The sequence below is a fragment of the Cheilinus undulatus genome, linkage group 1 (assembly GCF_018320785.1).
Source record: "Cheilinus undulatus linkage group 1, ASM1832078v1, whole genome shotgun sequence".
In the NCBI taxonomy this organism is placed as follows: domain Eukaryota; kingdom Metazoa; phylum Chordata; class Actinopteri; order Labriformes; family Labridae; genus Cheilinus; species Cheilinus undulatus.
Genome location: NC_054865.1, coordinates 23,665,755 through 23,691,483, shown reverse-complemented (window position 1 = coordinate 23,691,483; position 25,729 = coordinate 23,665,755). Strand labels below are relative to the sequence as shown.

General features: G+C 38.1%; 1 protein-coding gene across 1 annotated transcript in view; it reads right to left on the bottom strand.

Annotated features, from left to right (window-relative positions):
• smyd3 (SET and MYND domain containing 3) overlaps window positions 1-25,729 on the bottom strand; it is a 139,561-nt gene that overhangs the window by 18,545 nt on the left and 95,287 nt on the right. The window contains exons 6-8 of the mRNA XM_041788482.1: window positions 14,217-14,284; window positions 4,536-4,638; window positions 3,752-3,862 (exon numbers count right to left, since the gene is read on the bottom strand). Coding sequence (XP_041644416.1) covers window positions 3,752-3,862; window positions 4,536-4,638; window positions 14,217-14,284 — 282 coding nt within the window. The remainder of the gene's footprint in view (window positions 1-3,751; window positions 3,863-4,535; window positions 4,639-14,216; window positions 14,285-25,729) is intronic.

The window sequence follows — 25,729 nt, the reverse complement described above, 5'->3', positions numbered from 1 at the left end:
GGTCACAACCGAGCAGCCTGCCGTCATCAGCTCGAGATTAGCAGGAGACACCGGGTTTGTGTGTGTGAGCAGAACAAAGCTGAGATGAATAATATGAACGCCACTGTCCCGAAGAATACTCTGAGCACTCTCTATTACCCTATCTCAAACCATTTGCTGTGCTGCCGAAGTGTAAGACTAAAGTGTCACATCCAACACTGTGACGGCTAGGGACAAAAGAGAGAACGAGGGGGAAAAGGAGAGAGAGAAATGGAGACTTGCACTGTGTAAGAGACAGAGAGAAACAGGAAGACTGAGTGGATTAAGATGGATGGAAAGGAAAACTGCAGCTGAAAGACAAGATAATATTTCTCATTTTTCAGCAGGTGGTCAGAGCGGAGAAGAGGGTACAAAGAGAGAGAGGGAGTGTGTGTTTGTGTGTTTGGAGAGGTGGAGCATGACAGAGAGGAAAACAGCAGGAGATAAGACAGAGTGAAGGAGGAAAAAGGAGGAGAGGACAGGAGAGGGTACACTGTTACACGTTATGCACAGATGAACTGTCTTCATGCAGACACAGAAAGTGTACAGAAACGTGACTGTGGAACTTTGCATGGCAGTAAGGGCCCGTGTTCCTCTACAGGCTATGGTGTTGTTTCAATGCAATTTCACTGTAGTTAGGGGTATCAGCACTAAGCACCCTCAGCATCAGATGTTTCGGTTGTGCTGCTTCGTTCACAAGAATCCCTCTCCTTCACTGACCAATCAAAATCAAGAAAAGGCAGCATCTCTGATATCAACTTTGTCAGCAATGACTGGGCAGGGAAGTTTAACTGATTTGTCTATTCAGTGGTAAAATTCCCAGGTTAAATGCTGTTGATAACACTGGAACTTAATTCCTTTCCTGTGTTTTAACATTTTCTTTTGAAGTATCATTGAATTAAAGCAAAAATTACACAGAAACACAAAGCTTTAAATCACTCTTGATGGCCACAATCATAGGAAGTGAAGTGCAGTGAGACAACCTACAGAAAATCACCATAGTAAGCAGAAGAAGAAAGTGAGTAACTAGCAGGAACTGTGGTCATGGGAGCTCCAAGAAAAAAGCTTTGACAAAGGGCCTTAGAAGTTAAAACTTCATATTTTTACTATTCTTCTCAACACTGATTAACAATATATCTAATATAACATAGTCCATTAAGTTTAAAAAAAATGGCAACACAATATATCAGTAACCAGTTCAGCTTTCGATTAAATGTCTTTTAATTAATCCATTGATTTACTGCCTAATTGTTGCACCCCTGATCATAATGGCTTTGTTTACTGAAAGAAAAATGATCCAATCATAAACTCAGGAGAGAGGAATCAATAAAGATATTTGGATAGGATAATTGGATTTTTTCTGTTAGGCTGTAAAGAGGAAATGTTCCCATCTCTTAAAACATGTCAGGAGTTTCAGCTGATGTTTTTTAATAAATTTGATAACCCCTCTTTTTTATCAAAGGAAAAACAGAATTCTTAAAATTAATGTCAATTAATAGGTGAGAATTTTCCTACAAAGCAGTTAAGGAACAGTTTTCTGATTATTGTTTATGGGTCTTGTATAGCAGACAACCATAATTTTGGATTGGGCATAAAGAACCCCCAAGAAGGAAAGAAGGAAGCCCCATATGACTACTCTGGAGGAGTTACACGCTTCAGCAGCTGAGATGAGAGAGACTCTGCATATAACAACTGCTGCCCAGGTTCTTCACCAGTCAAAGCTTTATGGGAGAGTGGCAAAGAGAAAGCCACAGTTGAAGAAAACTCAGATTAAATCTGGACTAGAGTTCACAAAAAGGCAAGTGGGAGACTCCATGGTCAAGTGGAAAAAAAGTTTGTTAGTCTGATTATATCAAAAAAGGGGGTTCTTGGCCATCAGATAAGACCCAATATTTGACACCAAAGACTGCACATTAAGACAAAATCACCATCCCCACTGTGAAGCACGATGGTGGCAGCATCATGCTGTGGGGATGCTTCTCTTCAGTCAACTCTGGAAGGTGTGTGAAGTTAGAGAGTAAAATGAATGCAAAATATAAGAAAACCCTGGAGTACAATCTTATTCAGTCTCTATCTTATTCAGTCTGTAACTATGGCTTGGGAGTAGGGCTGAATGATTTCGGAAAATAATCTAATTGTGATTTTTTCCCCCAATATTGCAATTGTGATTTGATATGTGATAATTCCTTAACTTTCCGTTATTCCTAAACTAGGGCTGAACGATTCTTTAAAAGTGTCTAATTCTGATGATTTTGACTCGTGTTGCAAATTGGATATGAATTGTTGGACTGAAGGGTTTTTGTCATTCTTATATTTAATTTTTTAAAAGTACAAAAAAGAAGAAGGTAGGATTTTTTTGTAGACTATTCTAAAAAATAATGGCACCTGAACGATTGTATGACATGTCATGCATAACATTTCTGCTGCAAAAAAAGTTTCTAACTGGTATTTTGACATAAATTTCAGGTAAAAAAAATATTGCACCTTTTGCAATTTGAAAATTGCAGCAGGCCATATTGTGATTTAATCTAATTTTCAATTAATTGCCCAGCCCTGCTTGGGAGGACATTTATTTTTCATTAAGACAATGACAGAAGCATACAGTGAAAGCTAAACAGAAGAGATTTAAAGTCAACAAGGTGAATGTTCTTGAATGGCTGAGTTAAAGCCCAGACCTCAATCTAGTAGAGAATTTGGTGCTGGACTTGAAAAGTGCGTCACACATGATCCCCGTGCAACCTGACAGAGCCTGATCAGTTTTGCAAAGAAGAATGGAGTAAAATTGCAGTGTCCAGATGTGCAAGCCTGACTGAGACCTATCCACACAGACTCAGTGCTGTAATCACAGCCAAAGGTGCATCTACTAAATACTGACTTGAAGGAAGTGAATATTCATGCAGTTACTTATTTTACAATCCATAGTTTTATTTAATCGACATTACTTTGGAGAAAATTCTCAATAATACAACAGAAAGTTTATTTTTCTTTGGTCAAAAAAAGCCAAATTATATTACCATAATTCATGATTGATGTATAAAATCAATAAAAGAGAGGTGGAGATTTTTTATAGGCACTGTATCTATAAAGTTGTGCATAGGAACTGCAAAGACTTCTGCTATGGTGATGATAATATTCAAATAATTTTTGGAAAGAGAATGAGGTGTATCTCAGAGTAGCTTGACCTGTACAAGAAAGTGTCTACAACAGCAGAAAGAGAGAGAAGAATTTGGTGTTACATTTGAAAAAAAACTTAAATAAATTTTGATACTGTAAAATATTATAAATAATATATCAGTGTTTTGAGACAATGTAAAACAACACTTCATGATCAAACAATGGATGAGACACAATCAAGCATTAACAATATGATGACAGCCACCGTCTGGCTTCATGATGAGTCTTCAGAAATCAGTGGGTGAGATTACAGTCACGTTTTATATTGTCAATGGATACATCAAACAAACATCGGTCACTGTCTTTGATCAAAATTATCTCACCTGTAGTCAATATTCAAAATACGGCCTGATAGAAATATTCAACCTAACAAATTGTAACATCATTGCTTTAAAAGACGCATCTTATCTGGGTCATTATGAGCATTTAAATTTAAGGTTGACACTTTTTAAGGTTGATATTTTTTAGAATAAGAAAGGAGTTATTTTTCTGTTCAAATGTAAACCCCACTGAACAGAAAGTGAACACTTTAATGAAAACTTTAATATCAATTCCTTACTTTCTCCTGAGAATCACAGCTATGGCAGTGGCAGGTAAAGTTGTACTGCTCCTCCAGCTGTTTCTGGCGATCCTCAGTCAGTGACAACGTCTCGATGTAACTTATAGTGAGCTAAAAACACAGAAAACAGATTACTTTCAGATCATATCATTTACTCTGATCAAATTAAACTTTTGCCCACACTTCTCTGCTATAAGCACTAAGTTGTAGGTAACAGTTTATCTTCTACAATTAAGTGCAAATCTCTGCTGGAGGATTAATGATTTGGAATTTAAACTGCATGGTGGACAAAAATATGTCCAAGTAGAGCGTGTGTTTATCTTTTTGTGGGTGTAATGTTCCAGATGGCATCGTTGCATCTCATTACAAATTGTCAGGAGAGATGCTGAAGTATGGAAAATGAGCAAAGACTCTGCCAACTAGAAGGTGTCATTTTGCTTGTGCTGCAGTGATTTTTCACTAAGCTAGAATTTTGACCACCATAAAAATAACATTAGTTTCATTGTTCCTCCATTAACATTTATCGTTACCCAGATGATAACAACAATAAAACTGTGTTGATGGAAAATATGGTTCTTAGTTTCAGATTATGTATTAATCAAAACAGCCAGAGGCCTTGGCTTCTCCATCAATAAATGAGGATAAAAAACATTCAATAAAATTTGGTCATAAAGAACCTGAACATAAAAGAAGAGGCGACAGCACAGTCGATAAACCCCCACTGATATTGTTTGTTGTAAATGCTGTGAAGATGCATTATGGGTTGTTTTTTTGTTGCTCATACCTCCTCTTCAGCGCTGATATCCTGAACTGCTCTCAGCTGCAGTCTTGTTCCCTCAAACACCATCACACAGTTGGGCCTACAGTCATGGTTTAACAGAGATAAGCTGGGAGAGAGCAAACGAGATGATGAGGGGTGAGAAGAAGAGGGGGAAACCAGAGGAGGGGAGGTAAGAGATAAAGAGAGGAGAAGAGAGAGAGAGAGGGAAGGGGAGATGAAGAAGAGCAAAGAGAGAAATGGAGATGAGAGAAGAGAGAAAAATGTTATATGGGATTCAATGTTTAAATTTGACTTTTTTTCCTGGAAAATCTGGAGTGTATGAATGTGTGCAAGCCTAAACAAATCATGTTGAATGAAAAATATAAGGCTTCTCTCTTCAGTGGATGACTTATAATCATGAGTTGAAAGGTTTAAAGTTCAATCAAATTTTTAAAAATACATTTTTACTTGTATATCTTAAATTCATAACAAATATTACCTCAAGACACTTCTAAAAAAGAGCAGGCCAGTCACTGCTATTATGACCACTGTAAGGCAGAAAGCACAAAGGCTGCTGGGAAATAGCACCAGCATTCAGCCTGAATACTGAAAAAATACATGGAATACAACATTCACTTTAAAATGCTGCAGATCAGTCACACAGTTAAGAATGATGACGGCCCAGCATCTAAGGCTAAGGACACTATAACGTGTTTTATGTTTGCTTATATATACTATAAACTACATACTATAATACACTGCTGATATACTTCACAACTGATAAAAAAATTATTACTGTAGGTTTCTTAGAATTAAATCACATCAGCTATATAACTTGATATTAATAGCTTGATTAAGTTAAAGTACCCAGACCTAGCAGCAGTTCCTCTCTGCACTGTTGAAATGATGTATATCAAACTCAGAGTGGTAAAATATGTTGTTGTCATGTAAGTAATAAGGTTAGTTCATCAAATGGTAAAACCAGTATAATAATATCCTAACAGAGTTTCTGTTAGTCGGTATTGCCAGTCTTTGATTGGTTTCATGGGCAGATGTCCAGCAGATGAGAATATTAACGGCCAAAATGTCCGCTGAAAAATATGCCAATTACTACATGAGTAAATAGGGAATAATTACATATTCCATACTGAGTTATCTAGACAGAAGATATGTTGCAAGAATCTTATAAACTCAGAGTAACATAAACTTAAAGTAATTTTACAGTTCTGTGCGGTGTTGGAGTTCTTTATGTAGTAAGAAAGCACATGGCCAATTTAAGCATTGAATAATTATGTGATCAACTAGGATGATGTCAAACAAAGCCCATCTCCAGGGGATTTTAGAGCAGCTGAAAAGTAAACATGGAAATCAACAGTAAGGAAGGTTTTTGAATCTGTCATTATTGCAGGCAAAGCCCCAACAAAGGGAACTGCAGATAGCTAAGCAGCATAAACACCGATGCGACAGCCAGGACAAGGATGGGCCTGGGCTGAACAGAAAAGCACGGATTATTAAGGCTGATGGTGAGAGCACCGTGTCACTTCACTGAACTGAGTGTTCATGCTCTGGGCTAATCAGCAGCAGCAGTATGGGAAGAGCTGATGAGGAGGACGATGAGAAGAGGACTGTAGTAAACTATCCTTGGTGGACGCTTTTGTCTTTCTTTGGGACTACTCTAAAGGAACCACTATGGTTGGATTTTACTGTTTAACAGTGATTACAGTTGAGTTCTGTTTACAAGCGCTAATATGGGATAAATGATGATAAGACTAAATTTGTATTTATGAGTTTTTATGTGGTGTGTAGTTAAAAGAGCTCTGGTTAGTTATTTGTTGGGATGGTTAACAAACAAACAAACTTTTGCATCAAAAAGGTCAACTTGAGACTTAAGTAGGCTGATATTGTTGTATGCTGTGCTGCTGAATTTGAAGTGAGGCAAAGTACTGTATTGAATCAAAAATCTATTTTGACAAAATATCAGAGTTGGTTGAAGCTTTCAAACATCCAAACAAAACAGCACTTATCACTTATTATATTTAATGTGTCCTGACTTTGTCATGACACAACCCCAGCACTGACTATGGTTAAAAGACTGAGAAGACATGATGACGATGGAGACAAGCCTGATCTTGCTGAGCCACACTATGCAAAGTGTCCAAATATTGAGGGGATTGTAAAATCACTCTGCTCAACATTGACTGAAATGGTAATTTGTGTTGACAAAGTCATAAATGAGAAAAAAACATGATGAGTGACACATCTCCCTTAGGACTTCCATCTATCTCAGTTCAGTCTGACAGCAGAGGGACACTAAGGTGCTGTTGGGGGGTTAAAAATCATCTGGTCCATGCCTTTGCATAATCACAACTCTGCATAAACTGAATTAAGTCCAATCTTTCTGTGAAAAAGTGAGACACACACAAACACTGATAATTCCCTGCACAGTGAGACCAAACAAGATCTCTGTTTCTGTCATAACAAATGTCACTCTCTCATCAGACACACAAAAATAGACAGAAAAAAGAAGTGCATTCTTCTCCTGTCACAACAAAGGCTTTTGATTAGTATCACCAAATTTATAACAAACAAAACTCCCACTGATCCACAGACACACTGACAGGCTGTGTCAGCATCAAAAACATGACACCGAATATAAATGTTTTTTTACACTTTGATTGAACGCTAGGAGGATTGTTTTTGTAAGTATTTCCCTATTTGGTTTTAATTATATAACAATGAGGAGGCTTTTTAGGCGGGTTAAGGAAAGATCTGTCATTTCCTAGATCATGATAGCAAAAGACAGATGGACTCACTGCCATGGACTCGATAAATTCATTTTAATTCAGATTAAGTTCATTCACCCAGAATAAAGTAGAAACTTGTGCTGTCTGTCTGTGGACACCCCGTGCTATACAACCCAAAGAGGAAAGTGAGTGAGGAGGTCAGATAGCCTGGTAAGTTGTGAAAACAACTGTCTGTCACTTTATTTCAGTCATCTATTATATAATCTAATACCAAGTTAGCACTATGGTTAGTTTTTGGGCACTCGCATACATGCAATTTGACATGTGAGTGGAGTGAGTTATTCACATGAATTTGAACAAATTAAGCGAGTAAACTTCCCATATTTGTTTCCGAAGTTAACACTGCTAGTGGTTAGGTTGCACCCCAGGCACACAGGTAGTCCAGATTCAAGTCTAGCCTGTGGCTCATTCACTGCATGTCATTCCCACTCTCTCATCCCTGTTTCTGACTCTATCCACCATCCTATCTCTACAATAAATGTAAAAAAAACCCAACATAAGTCTTTAAGAAAGTTTAGTGCAGTTCATCTTCCATCTGTGCTGCATCATGGTCTGTTTTCATCATCTAGCGTTTTAAAAGGATGATGCAGTTGAGGGTGGGATTGATTTTTTTTTTTGGTATTTAAGCAGAATACGACACTACAATACTACTAACTACTAAAATGTACAATGGTTTATAAAATTTTGCACATTTCTGCAATCAAATAAGCTGATTTAATGCCCAATAGCATATAATGCTAAATTAATCAAACTACATTTTAATCAAATCAGTACTTTTATATTATCAAACATATGCATGAATACATGATTTCAGCATGCAATGTTTGATCTTACCTAAGGGTTGAACAATATTGGTTTTTCAGTGCGATCTTGATATTGATTGTTAGAAGTGCATGTAACCGATATATTTGAAACCAATATGCATTTGTTATGAAAAACAAAATGTACCTAATGGGGCAAAAGTAAAACTGCATGTTAAAAAAATGTAAGGTAAATAAAAAATTTAGCACTAACTCTGTCAACATGAGAAACAGCACAGACTAACATTGTAGCAACAGGAAACAGGAAGTGATGCCCTACACTCCCTGTGTCAGTGCCACCCAGGCCTAAGTGTTGATTGGCTGAAAGTTGTGTGGCTTCAAACCAGTCAGATAATGTTTAGGGCAGGACATTGGTTGAGACTGTAGAAAACAAAACAAGAGGGGAAGACACACTTTATTAATTGATTCTGGCAGATTATCGTGAAAATAAAAATGCTGATAACGATTATCAGCTGCACCTAATCTTAACTGCAAAATGTGAAATGATGAATTTGGACTTATCACATTAGTGGGATTTTTTCCAATTAATATTTATCTAACAAAAAAATTCTTCACCGATGAATGTTGAAATGTATTTAAATTAGGTGCCAATATTTGACATCCTTGTGTAACAACTGTAGCTTCCCATTGAATCATATTCCTGCTGAAATAGCTACCCCACATTTTTTTTGTTACATCTTCTGGAGTGCATTTGTTTCATCATTTGCTCATTGCAGAGCGATGCCTTGACTATCCAAGCGATATCATCTGTCTTATGTGTTTGTAGCATGTATTTTATGTCCCCCTACTGGTGCTGAATACAGAACAAAAAATTGGGTTTTTCACTTTCATTTAGGAATGCATTTAGGAATGAAATTAAGAAAAATCTTAAGAAGACATTTATGAATGAGGCCTACTGTTGAAACTAAATAAACAAGATTGTCTTAATCATTCCATCCTCTTTGAAAATCAACACTGGCAGATGAACTGAAGACAAAAATCTGTTTTAAAAATTCATTTAAAAAAACATACCACACTCAGTCCTGCAAATACTTAATATATCGGAGGGGAGGTGTTTGAAGACACAATGGATATCCCTGAGATACCCACGGGAATAAATGCACTCTCTGCTGACTTATCTCTGTACACATATGTGCATAGGTCAGGGGTGTCCAAACTATGGCCTCTGGGCCAAATGTGGCCCACAGTCCACTCATAAGTTCTACAACAATAAAACATGGCCCACATTAGAAGCTTAAGCTTGACGTCAGTACAATGTACTTCATACTTTCATCAAAAGTCAATGACACCATGTTAATTCTGTAAACAAACATTAGCACAAGAAAAATGTATGACTTAACTGAGACAACATTGTAAATGGTAAACATATTTCAAACTAAAATAATTATATCTTGGTTTATAACTTCCTGACAGATTATGGCAGCAATATCAGGGGCGGTGCCAATGATAGCCAGGACCAGGGCTCCCTGAAATCTGATTGGCCTCCTAAATAACCTTAAAATGATTGGCTGTTTACCTTGTCATTTAAGTCGGGTATACACTATGCGATTTTCCTGTGATTCAGCCAAGAATTTGGAGTTGCGACTCTCAGTCAGATTGGGCGTCAATTCTCGTGCTGTATACAGGGGCATATGACGGCCGACATAGCATCGTATGACCACACGACCTGCTCCCGACTGGTCGTGAGGATTTCTGGCACGTTTGATATTTTGGTCATACGACTCCTGACACTTCACAGTCAGAGCAGAAACACAAACAAAATAAGCAACTTTGGGAGATTGTTCTCCTCTGTCAACGGTCAGACAACGTCCTAAATTACCATGACTGGCTGGAATCACTTTCTGATGCACCCTGCTATGATAAAGTAAATAAACGAGCGGGAAATATTCATATCCACAGACCTGCAGCTCACAGACAGACACAGACGGTGATGATGTTTGTGTGCGTGGGATCGAGAGAGACAGTGGGAGAGGGAGAGAGAGTGAGAGAAAGACAGAGAGTGGGAGAGATAGAGGGGGGAGAGAGAGAAAATGAATGGAGACACTTCACCCTGAGAGTGTGAGTCTTTTTAAAAAGGAAACTCCGTGGGTTTCTGTCACAGTCCGTCCCGATTTCAGTCGCACAGTGTGAGCACACAACTCGTGCGCGATGGTCATGCGTCGTAAATGATTCAGTCGCACACTGTGAGATGACATTCTGCCACAACCGTCATACGGTCGGCTTGAAATCGCACAGTGTATACCCAGCTTTAGGCATACTCAATCCATAAGCATATCTTAACCAACATTACATTGGTTTTACTAACTTAAATGTACACAAGGCGAGGTATATGAAAGTGGCCCCACCATCATTTCATATTTTCTTTCCCCTACAGTGGAAAAAATTTGGCCCCCTCTGGTGTAAGTAGAAACCAGGCGTCAGCATTGTTGTATAAAAATTACCCTAACTGCCAATTTACCATGTGAATTTGTTTAATCAAAGCCATTAACTGATGTGCATCTCCTCCAAAACTTTATTGTGGTTAATTTGGGATTCTTTAATGCTTTTTAAGATCTCCTTGAACCCATAAAATTGACTGTCACTGCACACATGGCTGAAAACAAATAGTGAAGAGGTTTGTCTGTTTTATGACGCTCTCTATTAACGAGCCTCTCTTTTATTATGTTCATAGAAAAAAAACAATGTGGGCAAGAGATAAGGACTGTGTGAGTATGTGTGTACATGCTGGCATGTGTGTGCATGTGCATGGTTTCGAGTGTTGAGCCTCTGTAAAACCTGCAGTAACCCCCTGGCTTTGTTCTACAGTGCACGAGTTATGGGTTGAATATCAACTAGAAATTAAGCCCTCTGAACGATGCTTTTATCTGGTGGAGAGCAGCTCATTAGCATACTAATTAGATTAATTAACTAAAGCACATCATACATTAGCAGTGTCGGCTCACACTCACTGAAACTAACTGTTGCTGTGCGCTGCAGAATGGAGAGAGAAATACTGACTGGGTGTGACAGTACAGACAGTTCAGGACCATTCATTTAAGTCTTAATTAAAGCACTACTTAAAACCTTCTGCTCTGTCTTTATTTTAAGCAGAGACTCTTTGTTTTTGTGTTTTGTTGTGCAGAACTGATCTACAAGCTGCATACCTTAATATTTATCTATGCGTCTGATGCCGAGAGTTTTACTGCTGATTATGTTCACATCTACTGTGATAAAGTGAGGAAAAACAAAACAAGGAAGCTGAAGCTGAATCCTTAAATTTGGATTCAGCTGCTATCATACAACTCTCGCATTGGAAAGATCTGAATGAGAAACAATAGGGGTGATTGACTTTTCCATGATCTACTTAAGAATAAAATGTCACTTTAGTTCATAATATGCTATTGTCATGGTTGAACCCTGTGTTCTTTTGTTTATGTGATTTTCTGTGTTTATAATGTTGGGTTGCTGTTTTTGTGTTGGAGATCTCTCTCTCTCTCTCTCTTTCTCTGTCTGTCTGCAGGCTGGCTGGTGAGGGGAGGAGCACTGGACAGTCACGGCTGCAGCTCATTAGGCATCGCTGCTGCAGCTAATTCTTGGCAACCAAGATCTCCATTTAATCACCTTGTGCTGAAGCCTCCAGCTTCCAGTCAGGTAACCTGGCTCCTCTTCAACCTTCGAATCTAGTGAATTTCATTTTTTTTTACCTTGTTTAACAACTTTTTCTAGTGGCTCTGCCTCTCTTCTGCCAACCACCAGATTGACCATGATTGGTGGATCATCTGTGCACAAACCCACCAGGATCCACTAGGACCCACCAGTCCAGGGTGGGAAGGATCCACCCTTGGAGGTCAGGCCAGAGTCCTCCCTGGCAACTCCTGAACACATATTTGGAACAGGCAAGTCAGTGAGTGTGTGTGATTCGGCATAGGAAGGGTCCCGCCCACATACACGGTGGTGGCAGAAATCAAAATGGGAGGGGTACTAACAACAACTTTCACAAGTTTTACCCTGCACCATGTAATAAGCTATCACATCATCATATAATCATAATATATAATAATATAATTGTTTAATCATATTGATCATTTATTATAATCTTATTATACGGTGCTACCCATCCAGTTTTCTTTGATAATATGAAATAAAAATGGCAACATATTAACAGTGGAAACAGGACATTTAAAAGTGTATTGAGCATGCTAGGACCTGGCTTCCTCCTGATATTCCGTTATTTTTTTTTTTAATTTAAGAGAAGGCAAACAATCTGCATTGGATTGTGGGTAATTCCTGCTCGCAGAGAATACACATGTGCATCACTGGAAATTCTCTGTTTGAAGGACTCAGTCCTTGGAAAAATTTTGAGGATCCTCCAGAGTGGAACAGTCCTCCAACGGCAGTCGATGACGTAGTATCCATCAATAACTGCTGTTTGAGGTTCCTTCCTTGGCTTTGAGAAACAGCTTCAGTCTTCTCTTCTTTGTACACGTACCACGCCATGTTGTCTCGGAGTGAACTGGTCATATGAACTGGTCACATCACGTCCTGTGTTGTGTAAATGCTGAAAAAGTTTTTCTGTTAAACTTTAGTGATATATTTCTATAGCCTATCGAAATGTTTGATAAACCTCCTCATGAGAGCGTAAAAACGTTTTTTGCAATATTTGAGAGGTTTTCTGAAATTGAGGTGTATCCATTACCATTTATTTAGATTTTGTGCATTTCTAAAGGCAGCAGAAACGCAGCTTCTGATACCATATACTGGTATCTGTATGAAAGCATCCCTACCAAAAACAGCCAAAGAAATCTCAGTTACAATATTTCTATGTATCGATTTTCTATGTTGTTAAAATAATCACACTCTGCTTTCTTTTACACTTTAAACACATGTGAGTTTTTTGTTTTTCGAAATGGGCGAGTATTTCTGGTTAAGCAGTTCAGCGTCAGATATTCTTATGCTTTAGTGCCAAAGGTTTTTGTTAAAACTATTAGAAAGATTCTAAAAGGACCTTAATCCACAATTTGCCATCATTGAGCCTATTTAACAGAGTATCAGTGTCTGGCACTGATGAATGAAAGAAAAAGAAGTGGGGAAAATAGTGTTTGAGAGGACTGAATCTGAGATGATTTAAACTTTAATATGAGGATGGATTAAAACAAATGAACAAAGGTCTATGTTATTAATCCAGCTTGAAACCATCTCAGACTAATAAAGAGCCCAGAGGACAGAATTGACTATTATTATTTCAATAAGCCAATCATCAGAGACTTAGAGGAGGACAGCGACACAGAGGAGACAGAGAGGAGTCGACAAACGAGAGCAGAAAAATGAACAGTGTCGGGGTGAACAGAGGTGTAGCCTCAACAGAGTAATCCCCTCTCTTCAGCAAACCCTCTGGTTGCTAGGCAACCCAAAATATGAATAGGCAGGGGACTATCCTGTGAACGGGCCCATCATTTATGGATGAGTTACAACACAAATCACACGCATGCACACAGGCACACACGGTTTGGCTGAGCTCTGGTAAAGCCACTGTGACCATCTGACATCTCAACAGCAGCCAGATAAACTGGCGGAGATACCTGCAGAGCGTGTGTCTGTGAGTGTGTGTGTGTGCCTGTGAAGCAACTCTAACAACATGTTCAACGACAAGCCAAATCCCACCCTATTCACCCTGGACTCAATGCCAGGATTACAGTGCATACCGCCTGGCTCTGTCTGTGTGTTTGACACCCACATACCAGACCAGAATCACAAATCAGCTGGAGTCAAACCTCCTATTCCCCCCCCCGCGTTCTCACCTCTCTCTCTGCTGACGTTCTCCCAGAACAACGTTATAATATTCTGTCAACATCCATTTTCTAGTTTTCGCCTCACAACAAAAAAATTCACTTATTTTCTTCCTCCCAGCTCCCTCGTTCTTCAAAGAGCTGTCAGGAACCCAACGAGGGGAGTGTGGAGGGGGTTTGAAGGTAAGCAGGTAAAGGATGGGTGGGGTTGGTTAGAAATACATTTAAATTTTGTTGCATTTTTGAGTTTAATTGAATTTAATGATGCTTTAAGATGTGTGTACCTAAGTTAGTCTTTCTGTGTGTGTTTGTTACCTCGGATAAAGCCCAACTCCAAGCTCCTGCAGCTCTCCGTCACTGATGGTGAAACAATTACACGTCACCTAAAAGAGAGAGAGAGAGAGAGAGAGAGAGAGAGAGAGAATAAAAGATGGAAACAGGAGAGAAAGATAATTTGTTAAATTGCTGCAGGGAACCAGCAGCACTTTTATCATATGTTCTGAACATTTCTGCATATTTTGGCACCTGAGAACCCCTTCTGGCGCTGCCCCTGAAACATGACATGCTTTGAGATGGAAAAGATTTGATTTTTCAAATTTACCAGCTGGTTGTTTCTGAGCCAGGGAAGTTCATTCTTTAAAAGCAAAATAAAAGCTTTTTGATATAAAAGACATGTCTATAATGTTTTTCATCAACGGAGTTAACAAAATGCTTTATCAGTGATCATGTGGACTGTTTGTGAGGAGAGCAGGGGAAGTGTTTTTTATTTACCCAAGAGCTAAAATGAGAGAGAAATTATTTGAAAGTAAAGACAGATGGAAACATAAATGTTTTAAAACATCCAGGAATACCTCAAAAGAGGCTGATATGAAAGTAATTCAGCAACCTTAATGTAATAAATTAATAAAACAAAGTGGTTGAGGAGAGAAGAAGAAAGTGCATTGACTACATCTCTTAACATGGAAAAACAGGAATGTAAAAGAAAAATAGCCTCTGTGGAAAGGTAATGTAAAGTCTATGTAAGGTATAAACATTTCTATTAAGAGCTATGATAGCTGACATCAATCTATTAAGAGCAGCACAAAATCAGTGAGTTCTACCATAAAAAAGCTCCGGTCATACTGATTTGGTACCTTTAAGGCTAAAAAAAACAGAAAAGGAGGCAGTGAGGGCTTCATTTCTTAAGAATAAACTGCAGCCAATAGTATCTTTAAAAACTGTGCATCATTTGCTCCCTGCACAAACATGCATGTTAGAGATGAACAGTTCATCAAGTTTTCAGGATACATCAAAACATTTTAAAATGAGCTCTAAAGTAAGACAGTGTTATTATATCAATAAAGGAAAAACGTCAATGCCAGGTCTAATGCTCCATAAAAAAAGACTGTTTATAGTAAGAACCAATGTCGGTAATAATTTAATTAATCATATGTCATTTAAAAGCATTTTGTATCCTTAAAAATCTAATATCATTTGTACCTGCTTAATACGGAAGCAACAGAAATAGAAAGTCTAAACATCCAATATTGGGAAATTTATTGTTTAAATTACTTAACATTGCAGGCAAACACATACTGTCTACATGGGAAAATATGTTGACAATATATTTGTACAATTTAGACAGTGATTTCTCTCCTCTGGTTAAAGTATGAGTGAAGATTATAAAGTTTCTCAACATTTTCACACTACTGATCATTAAGAATCATTTTGAAACACATGGTATAAGAAAGTTTCACAACCTTAATGCAGAAATGTTGCAGTATGTACTGTAGAAGTTTGTCTGTAATCTGATCATTAAAACAAACAAAAACAAAAAAATGCTAATAATGGACATCTGCAGTGCCTATAATAAATATCCACCCCTTGGACATTTTACCCTATTATTGATTTTATAAATCATTTTATAAATGGCTCTTTGACAAAAAAATGACCAAAAAACACTCTTTAATGTCAAAGTGAAAACAGATTTCTACAAAGTTATGCCCATTAACTAAAAATATGTAAGGTAAAATAAGTGACTGCATTAATATTCAGCCTATTCGTGATGTGAATTTGGCTCTTTTCAGTGATCTGGATCATTCTGTTTGGCTCAGCAAGAAGAGCTCTCCATTTGGGTGCCAGTTATGTTCGTTTGACCCTCCGCAATGTCATGATGTATGATTGTATGATTGATATTTGTGCTGGTATTTTAGTCCAACTGTGCTCAATTTTTTGAAATGATGAAAATAACATGCTATTATTTTCCAAAAGATACTGCCCCCCCCAAAAAAAAAACAACAACAACAACAACAACAACAACAAAAACAAAAACAAAAACAAAACAAAACAAAACAAAATGGAAAAACCTTGCTGGTCATATGAGTTCTGCTCACTTGCTGGGATGTATGACACACCTGATATTAAACATAAATGTTATATCATCAAGCTTGTGTTCCTAATGTGAGATATGCCTGTGGAATTGTATGTAGAAAAGATCATTCCTGCTAATCAATCACATAACACACAAACAACGTACATAAAAATAAGAAAAGTAATAGTTATAATGATAAAAAACAGCTCTCAAACGGGATCCAGCTCTTCTCGTTCACATAAAAGAACTGGATCTTTGAATCAGCTTGTTCACGAATGATCCATCTCTACACCCCATTTGAAGTGACTGACCTAATTCAAAAGAGGTCCAGCCAGTTGGTGCTAGTAGTTCCACAATTAGTGAAATGGGGATCACCTAAGTGAAGTGAATTTCTCAAGTAACTGTTGTATAACGACATCTGTGTCTGGAAGGTCAAGTCACTTCTTGATCAGTATTCCTGGCTACCATTACATCATGAAGACAAAAAACACTCCAAGCAACTCAGAAAAAAGTTATTTCAAAGTATAAGTCAGGTGATGGATAGAAAAAAAATCCAAGACACTGAGTTCAGTTAAATCCATCATGGCAAATGTTTAAATCTGCCAAGATCAGACTGTCCTCACAAACTGAGTGACCGTACAAGGAGAAGGCTAGTGAGAGAGGCCACCAAGACACCTCTGAAGGAGTTACAAGCTTCAGCAGCTGAGTGGTCAAGTGGGAGAAAGTTCTTTGATCTGATGAGATCAAAATGGTGCTTTTTGGCTAACAGACAAGACGCTTTGTTTGGTGAACACCAAAGACTGTGCATCATCATAAACACACCATCCCCATTCCCATTGTGAAGCACGGTGGTGGCAGCATCATGTTAGCATACAGCGAAAACTGCACAGAAATGGTTTAAAGACAAGATGAATGTTCTGGAGTGGTTGAGTCAAAGCCCAGACCTCAATACACTAGACTCGAAAAGCTGTTCGAGCTGTTCATGCCTCAACCCTGTACAACCTGACAGAGCTTAAGCAGTTTTACAAAGAAGAATTGAGTAAGATTGCAGTTTCCAGTTGTGCAAGCCTAACTGAGACCTATCCACACAGACTCAGAGCTGTGCTGTGCCAAAGGTGCATCTACTGAATACTGACTTGAAGGGGGTGAATATTTATGCAGTTACTTATTTTACTTTTACATATTATCATTTAACTGGCACTACTTTTGTAGAAATCTGTTTTCACTTTGACATTGAGGTTTTTTTTGTTTTTTTTTTGCCAAAAAAAAAAAAATAAAAAAATCCAAATTATAGTGACCATAAAATCATTAAGAGGATAAAACATCCAAGAAGGTGAATACTTTTTATGGGCGCTGTATTGTCACTTAAACCATCTGAAACACACAAAAGCAAAGTCAAACGTGTGTTTATGAAAATAAATCATATAAGACAAATATAATCTCATTAAGCTGATAAAATCAACAGTGAAAAAAACTCTTTCTTCTAAAGTCTACAGGGCCAAACTAAAACTTCTACTCAACTAAGGCTTCTAAGAAATCTAAATATTGGAAATGCTTCAACAATGGGGTGTACAAACCTCCCACATTGTCCCAGGGTGGTCCACCAGATTCAAAGGATACGTTTCATACACAAATTATCAAGAAATGCAGACTTCCAGGAGAGAGGAGGGGCTTCAAACAGGGGACAAAGACGGCTTGTTTCGTTCAACATGAGGCTGATGCAGAGAGGATTTGAATAATAAAAAGTTGTTTAAAAGAGAGAGAGGATGAAGAGAAGACAGAAATAAACAGTGAAATACAACAATAACAAAGAAGTGAATGTAAAAATGAGAGTAGAATAAGAAACAACTCTTTGATGTGTCCATTACAAAGCTCAGACTGATACGTATAAAAGTGTGTGTGGTGTTGATGTGGGTACACCCCATGCTGGGTTGTACAAATGATCTTAACTATGGTAGTATTAGTATTCAGACTGTCAGATGAAGATAAAGGCTCAGGCATACACACAGAGTGTAAAATTTAAATCAAGCTAGAGACAGACATTTCCATCCTGTTGGTATAAACACACAATCAGAACTCTGCAAAATGATTTGATTTAAATCTGCAGTTTTAATAAACACCATTAGAGTGAGGCCTCATGGGAAATAAAGGTTTTTACTCAACCTTTCATTAAGGAGCAGACAGGAAGAAATGTGATTAGAAAGAAAAACAGAGGCACACCAACAGTGTTTATGCAAGATCTTTGACAAAAAGCTTTCATTACACTCATGCATTGGTAATGTGGCTAATGCCCTTTCTTCATCTCACACACTCTCAAAGACTTCTTTCATTGTCATTCAGCCTCACTCACTGACAGCCATTATCTTTGCCATGAAGCATGCATTAAAGACACACATCTAATAATGTAGAAATATTTTTATAGGAAATCACATCATGATGAAACGGCATTAAAGAGCTTTTATGATCATTTAATCTAGGGATTGTCATGAATAGTGACAATGGATGGAAAGTTAAGGTGATGGTGAACTCAATGCCACATTTAATCAGAGATAGGAAAAATATCAACCACTAAATGTTTCAGGGATTTCCTGTTTTCCTTTCTCTTATTTGGGAGTAAACTTAGTATCTTTGGTCATTGACATAAATGAGTAATATAAAGACGAATGTTTGCCAGACACACACAATATTCGGGTGGGCTACCCAGGCTTGTTTACAGCCACCGAAGTATATTTTATGACCATTTTCAAACATTATTTTTATGTAACTGCCACCATAAACTTACTAATTTAATGTTAAAGATGAAGCTGTGTATGCTGTTAGCCTCTTGCTGTTGAGTAATCCTGTCAAAACAAATTTCTACAAAGTGATGTCAGTTAAATAAAAATATGTAATGTAAAATAAGTGAGCGTAAAAATATTATCCCCCTTAAGCCAGTACATCTGGACTCTGCAATTTTACTCCATTCTTCTTTGCAAAACTTTTCAAGCTCTGTCAGTTTGCACAGGGATCAGGTGTGAACATCCCTTTTCACTAGCGAGACCAATTCTCTATTGGATTTAGAAACAGGCTTTGACTCAGCCACTCCAGAACATCCACCTTGTTGTCTTTAACCTGTTTCTGTGTAGCTTTTGCTGTATGCTTCAGGTCATTTTCCTGCTGAAAAATAAATCTTCTGCCAAGCAGTAGTTCTCCTGTGGGCTGAATAAGGTTGTCCTCCAGGATTTATCAATATTTTGCCACATTCATCATTCATTTTACCCTCTACCTTTACGATCCTTCCAGCGCCAAGTCCTGAGAAGCATCCTCACAGCATGATGCTGCTACCACTGTGCTTCACAGTGGGGATGGTCTGTTTGTGGTAATATGCCAAACACAGCGTCTTGTATGATGGCCAAGAAGCTCCATTTTGGTCTCATCTGATTAAAGACCTTTCTCCCACTTGACCATGAAGTCTCCCACATGCCTGCTGGGAAACTCTAGTCAAGATGTGATATGAGTTTTCATCAACAGTGGCTTTCTCGTTAGCCCCATCCCATAAAACTTTAAGTGGTAAGGAACCCCCACAACAGTTGTTGTATGCAGAGTCTCTCCCATCTCAGCTGCTGAAGCTTGTATCTCCTTCAGAGTTGTCATAGGTGTCTTGGTGACCTCTCTCACTAGTCTCCTTCGTGCACAGTCTCTCAGGATGAACTAATATAGGCAGATTTGCACATGTGACATTTTTCTCCAATTTCTTCACGATATACAAAGCGATATTCAATAAAGAGAACAGTTTGCAGAATCAACAAGTGATGATCAAAGTAACCCTAGCCCTGTATAAAACTGGCTACTTGGTTTTATATTGTATGAGTGTTGGATGAATAATTATGTAATGCTATTCCCCAACTGCTAAATTTGCACACACTACATATACAGTAAACCACTGCTGCTGCTACAGATGATCAAGTTCCAGTCTGACCAATACATGGATGAAAAAAGAAATAAAGAAGGAAAGAAATAATAATTCAAGATTATTATATTATAATTTTGAACAACAAATAAATCATATACCCATGACTTTATGAGCATCTGTGCAATGTAATGCAATCAAAAAATGCAGTGCATGATATTATCAGTATGACATTGGTATTGGCAGTTAAGAAAATTTCTGCCAATATTCAAAACCGATATTTTCCTGTAAAAATCTGCCTTTATCAACTGTAAATACTGGCCATACAAACAAATAAGTAGTGGAGTTTTAGGCTGGACCAACAGATCAGGTGAAGTCTTTTCCTTTATTCATCATAATTCCCCACACTTTATTTTAGGAGTCAACTTTGTTTGTTTGTCCATTCTCAAACTTTAAATATCATATAACGTATAAGATATTGGCAAAAAGCCACTATCATGCATCCCTAAGCAAAGGTGATGATTCTACCATGTTATTAGAGTAGTAATGGATTGTGGTGGTATTCCTAAACATTTGCACACTCCATAAACATACAAGGAGGAAGTACAAAGTATACAGAACTTAAACACATCAGGGATAAGATGTCATGGCATCTTGATGAAGTCATAAACAGCTGACACACTGAAGCCCTAGAAAAGCTGCTGTCACAGCTCCATTTGTTGGTTCCACCATCACAGACACTTTAGTCTGAAACATCTAACACATTTCTACTAAACCAAATAAGACAAAGAGCACAGATAATTGTAATAGAAACTTTATAGGGTTTTTTATTTCTTTTGTTTTACCCTAATTGTACCCTGGCCTCCTGTAAAAAGGGGTTTTGACTCCCTGTGGATTTCCTCTCAGGCAGCTTTGGATGGTGACAGCGGGAAAGAGGAGAGGGCCGTGCAGGGAGAGAAAAAAGGATGGTTTGAAGTGAAGAGCACATTTTCACAAACAGTGGTAGGGCACTCAGCTGGGCATAGATCTCTCCGTCACACAACACACACACAAAGTTTCTCTCTCACACACACACAGGGCGAAGAGAATCAATCTAGCATAACATTCACATCTGCAGAGTCGACTGGTGGACGCCTTCTGCATCCCAAATAAACACCAACACATAAACATGAATGTTTGCAGTTCTCCCTGTTTTACACAAATCTGAGTCTTATGAATCACTTCCTGTTTGTGTTTTCCTGGCTCCTGCAGCTTCCTCTTCTCATCCCTGACTCCCTGCAATAGCTTCTTCTTGTTTTTCCTCTCCAGCTTTAGACAACAACAAAACTCAGAGCATCAATATCATCACACACATATCTAACATTGGCAGACTTGGAGCATGACCTGTTTCAGCATTTGAACCGCAGCCATAAACAGAAGAATTTTGGATAATGCCAGAGATTTTTTGCTGAAAAACTGTTTCTCAAGTCCTGATCTTACACTACAAGTTAGCCGGTGCTAATTGAGCTAGAAGCAAACTGATGAAAGCTCTTTCATTTGATATAAAATCATAAACTTTACACAGACTATTGAGGAGACACTCTAGACGAAATCTCAAACAGCTTGTTATGCATTTTCAATGACCCAAGAGCAGCAAAGTACAGTTAATGCAAATAACTCTAACTCAGTGTGAGGCTACACATTGTTTCTGCTTTAGTGTTTGTGAGCTGGTTTGTCTTCTTAAACATCCATGAAGAAATCAGGACTACTTTCAGTTAGGGCTGAATGATTTGCAAAAATAATCTGATTTAGATTTTTTTCCCAAATATTGCAAATGCGATTTAATATGTGATTATCCTTTGGTTAATCTTTTTTATTTTTTGACAAATTTAAGCACTAAATGATTCCATAAAGAAGACCATTATTTCCGAAGCAAATAATCCATAGTAGCACGAATCTAAATATGGGGGTGAAACAAGCTTTAAGCTATAAGGGGGCGGCTGGGGTGGGGGAGTTGAGGCTGGCTACCAGTTGGGGTATGACAGCTGTGAAGTAACACCAGGCTCAGTTTTAAACAGAATAAGCAACTTTTGCTCGTATTGCAAATGTGATGTCATTTGTTTTGTTTAAGGGCACTATTATTTTTATTTCACTCATTTTTATTAAGAAAAACATACATAAAACACAAAAATGATGATTTTTGTAAACCATTATTAAAAAAAAATGACACTTGAATGTTTGCATAATGTGCATGAAATCTCTGCCACTTCAAAAAATCTATTTCTTTAACTGGAATTTTGACATGTTTCAAGTTGAAAAAATATTGCAACTTCTGCGATTTGAAAATTGCAGCAGGCTATATTGTGATTTAATCTACTTTGGGATTAATTTCCAGCCCTACTTTCAATGAAAAAGAAGTAAAACATGGAGGATGCATCAGACAACAGTAAGGTCTCAAAACACACCTGATGAAACACCAGCTTGTTTCCACAGGAGCTCCCAAGGAAATTTTGATCTGAAGGATTTAAATCAATAGATTTTCCAGAGGGGTTTTGAAGAAATTCAACATTTTTTGGACAAAAATATGAATCCTATGTAAGTGTTTATTGAGTTGACAATGAAAAAAAGCTTAGTGTCATTCCAGCAGTAGTAGTAGTAAAAATACCTGACCTGTATCTAATCTATTTATCTGCTGAAACAATGAATAAAACATAACAAATAAAAAGCTGATACTGTGTCAAGTTCACTCACAGTGCTGGACACACTCTCCATCCTCACTCAATAAAAATTTCATTCTATAAAATGAAATCAAAAGAGCTTCCCAGCAAATAATGTAGCAGAAACTCTAAACAGCGGGCTTTCAGTAGGGATTACAGATCTGATAGGATTCACCTGCCGCTGTTTCCATTGTGGAGAACTGTAAAATCGCTGCATGCACAAAAAGATACTGAAGCCTGTACTTCTGTCTGGAAGGGTTCGCTTCAGAAGGGCACAGATTGTCAGTCCATTCATTTGTTTGCTCGTTTCTTTTCCTGCCTGTCACACACAATGTTTCTGTTGATTAGATTTGGATGAAACTTGAAGAAATGATGAATGTGAGATACAAAAACAGAGGCAGAGACAGGCGCAGTGAAGGGTGTGGTGAGCAGCCTATGATGTGGAAAATGGAAAAATAAGATCAAAAATGCCCCATTTTCAAAATGCCATCCTCATGAGGGGGAAATGGAAAACAAAAACTGCTTTTTTACACGCTGATGAGAAATTTGGGGCTTCAAACTGTGAGTTATACCAGCACTGTTTAAAGTTAAGGTATAAAATTTATATTGAATTTTGCAAAATAACAGCTGAGATGATGCATGCCTTTTCTCCACAAAGCTCAGAGTCTCAACAATCCTGAATTGTTAGTTCCTTCTAGTTGAACCACTTACAACGCATATAAAAAGTATTCATTCCTTTTGATGTTTTACTCTTCTGCTGATTTTACGAATCAGTCATGATCAATATTGGCCATGATTGATTGATTTATATGCACTGCTTGGATGTCCATACAAACCCCTCTGGATCCATCTGTTAAGAGCCAAGTTGTAACATTTTCTCATTCCTGAGAGAACAGTCCAGTTCTCTCGCCACCTCCTCTTCAACAAATATCTAGGAGGTTTGCATCTCCAGTGTTGTCGATGGGGCACTGCCATGCCCTCACATTATTTGCAGAAGACAGAAACAACCTTCAAATAGCTTTCAAAATCTACAGGACATACAAAAATGGCACTGTGGTTCAGTGGATACTGAACCATACAGAACTAAACTGTAATTCTTGGTAAAACGTACCAGCAAACCGTTACTTTGCAATGCTAGTGTATCCACCACTCTTCACCATCATCCTAACACCACATCCCAAAGCTTTACAGACTGAACTGCTTAATAGAAAACGTCAGTCATAATAAAATCTGAATATTAGAAGTATGTCCCTGCACTTTATTTACCACTGAGGCAGAATAAGGAAAGATCTGATGTAAACTAAAAGTAGTCCATCCATCACTGTATGACAGGAGCAGAAACACAGTGAGGCGTTTGAACTCACCTGTGTGCTCACAGAGAGCTCTGCTGCTCCAGACTGCTTTGTGTCTGTGCTGATATGAAATATTCAGACAGGGAGGGGCTGATCAAAATGATTTCTGTGACATTTTAGAAACATATATAGGCTGCTCGTCTGTAAGTGGAGGGATGGGAGTTTGTGACTGCAGCGAGCGGGAGGTCCTGTCATCTCATATCAGAGGCACTGGATTGGTTTGCTTTGTCCTGTCACGTCGGTTCAAAAAACTTGTGATTGGATGGTTTACGGCTTTAATGTCGCTGGAATTGGCTCAATTACTGTCAATCTGGGTAAAACTACAAAGACCATCAGGCACAATCAAAGGCCTCATCTGCATCCGTGTGCTATGTATGCGCTGTGCTTTGATAAAATATGTATGACCTAATCATGGCCTTTCATCTCTCTACAGACAAACACAAACAGAATAACTGGAGATGGAGAAAACAAGGCTAAACATCTACACGGACATGTCAAATGCACAAACACACACCAACCAGGCTTTAGGAGCTTGAATTATCATCAGCGTTTCTCCACATTTATAACTGGACCATAATTCTAAATTGCAGCACATTCACGATTAATCTTAAAGCAGCAGATCAAAAGTAAACAGATACTTTCAATGATCACAAGATGACTTTTATATGAAAGGAGTTGTTGCTTTGAACACTCCTAGAAATACCACACAGAGTATTTTACCACCCCTCAGCTCACTGATGTTGTCCGGTAGGGCTTTTCTTTAAAAAAACAGTATCATTAAATTTATTTTCCAGGCACATACTTTCAGTATTAACTGGTGTACATGACCTGTCCAGCATCAAACACAAGAAGGACAAAGTTAGCCACATTCAGAGACATTTAACAGCTTAAAGATGAAAATGGATTATTCTAAATATTCATTAACATGTAAACAAAAAAAGACTTCCTACAAAAAAGACAGGCCTGGTCCTCAATCAAGATATCAAATGGAAATGACAAACAATCACTAAGACAAGCAGAAATTCAGGCAACACTGACACTAATGTGCATCTTTCTTATGGTCAAATGGCCCTTTATTGTTTCAGTCTCTGTGCTGTTTTGGCTCATATTCACATCTACACAGAGACCCCCAGAGTCTGTCTCTGTTCAAACAAGTGTGAAATAACCAAAACGGCTCAAGAGGGGGAGGGGGGAGAGAGGTGGGATGAGGAGGAGAGGCAGAGACAAGACAGTACAGACAGATGGAGAGACTGAGTTAAGAAGAAGCAGGGTGGTGTAAAAGATGGAGAGATGAAAGATGGAGGGAGGTAGGACAGGGGAACAGAACGATGAGTGAAGAGGCTGCAGCAGTCTGAAGTTGGTGTGTGTGTGAACGAGAGCAGGCAGGCTGAATTAGGGAGGTGCATCCTGGGAAAACACTGAGCAGAATACTGAGTGGAAGAAGGACCGACATGAAGTAAAGCTTTGCTAAGTGTGAACTACAAGCCAAGGAGATTAAAAACTTAATCTTTCATTGGATTCACCAAGATTGTTGAAAATGG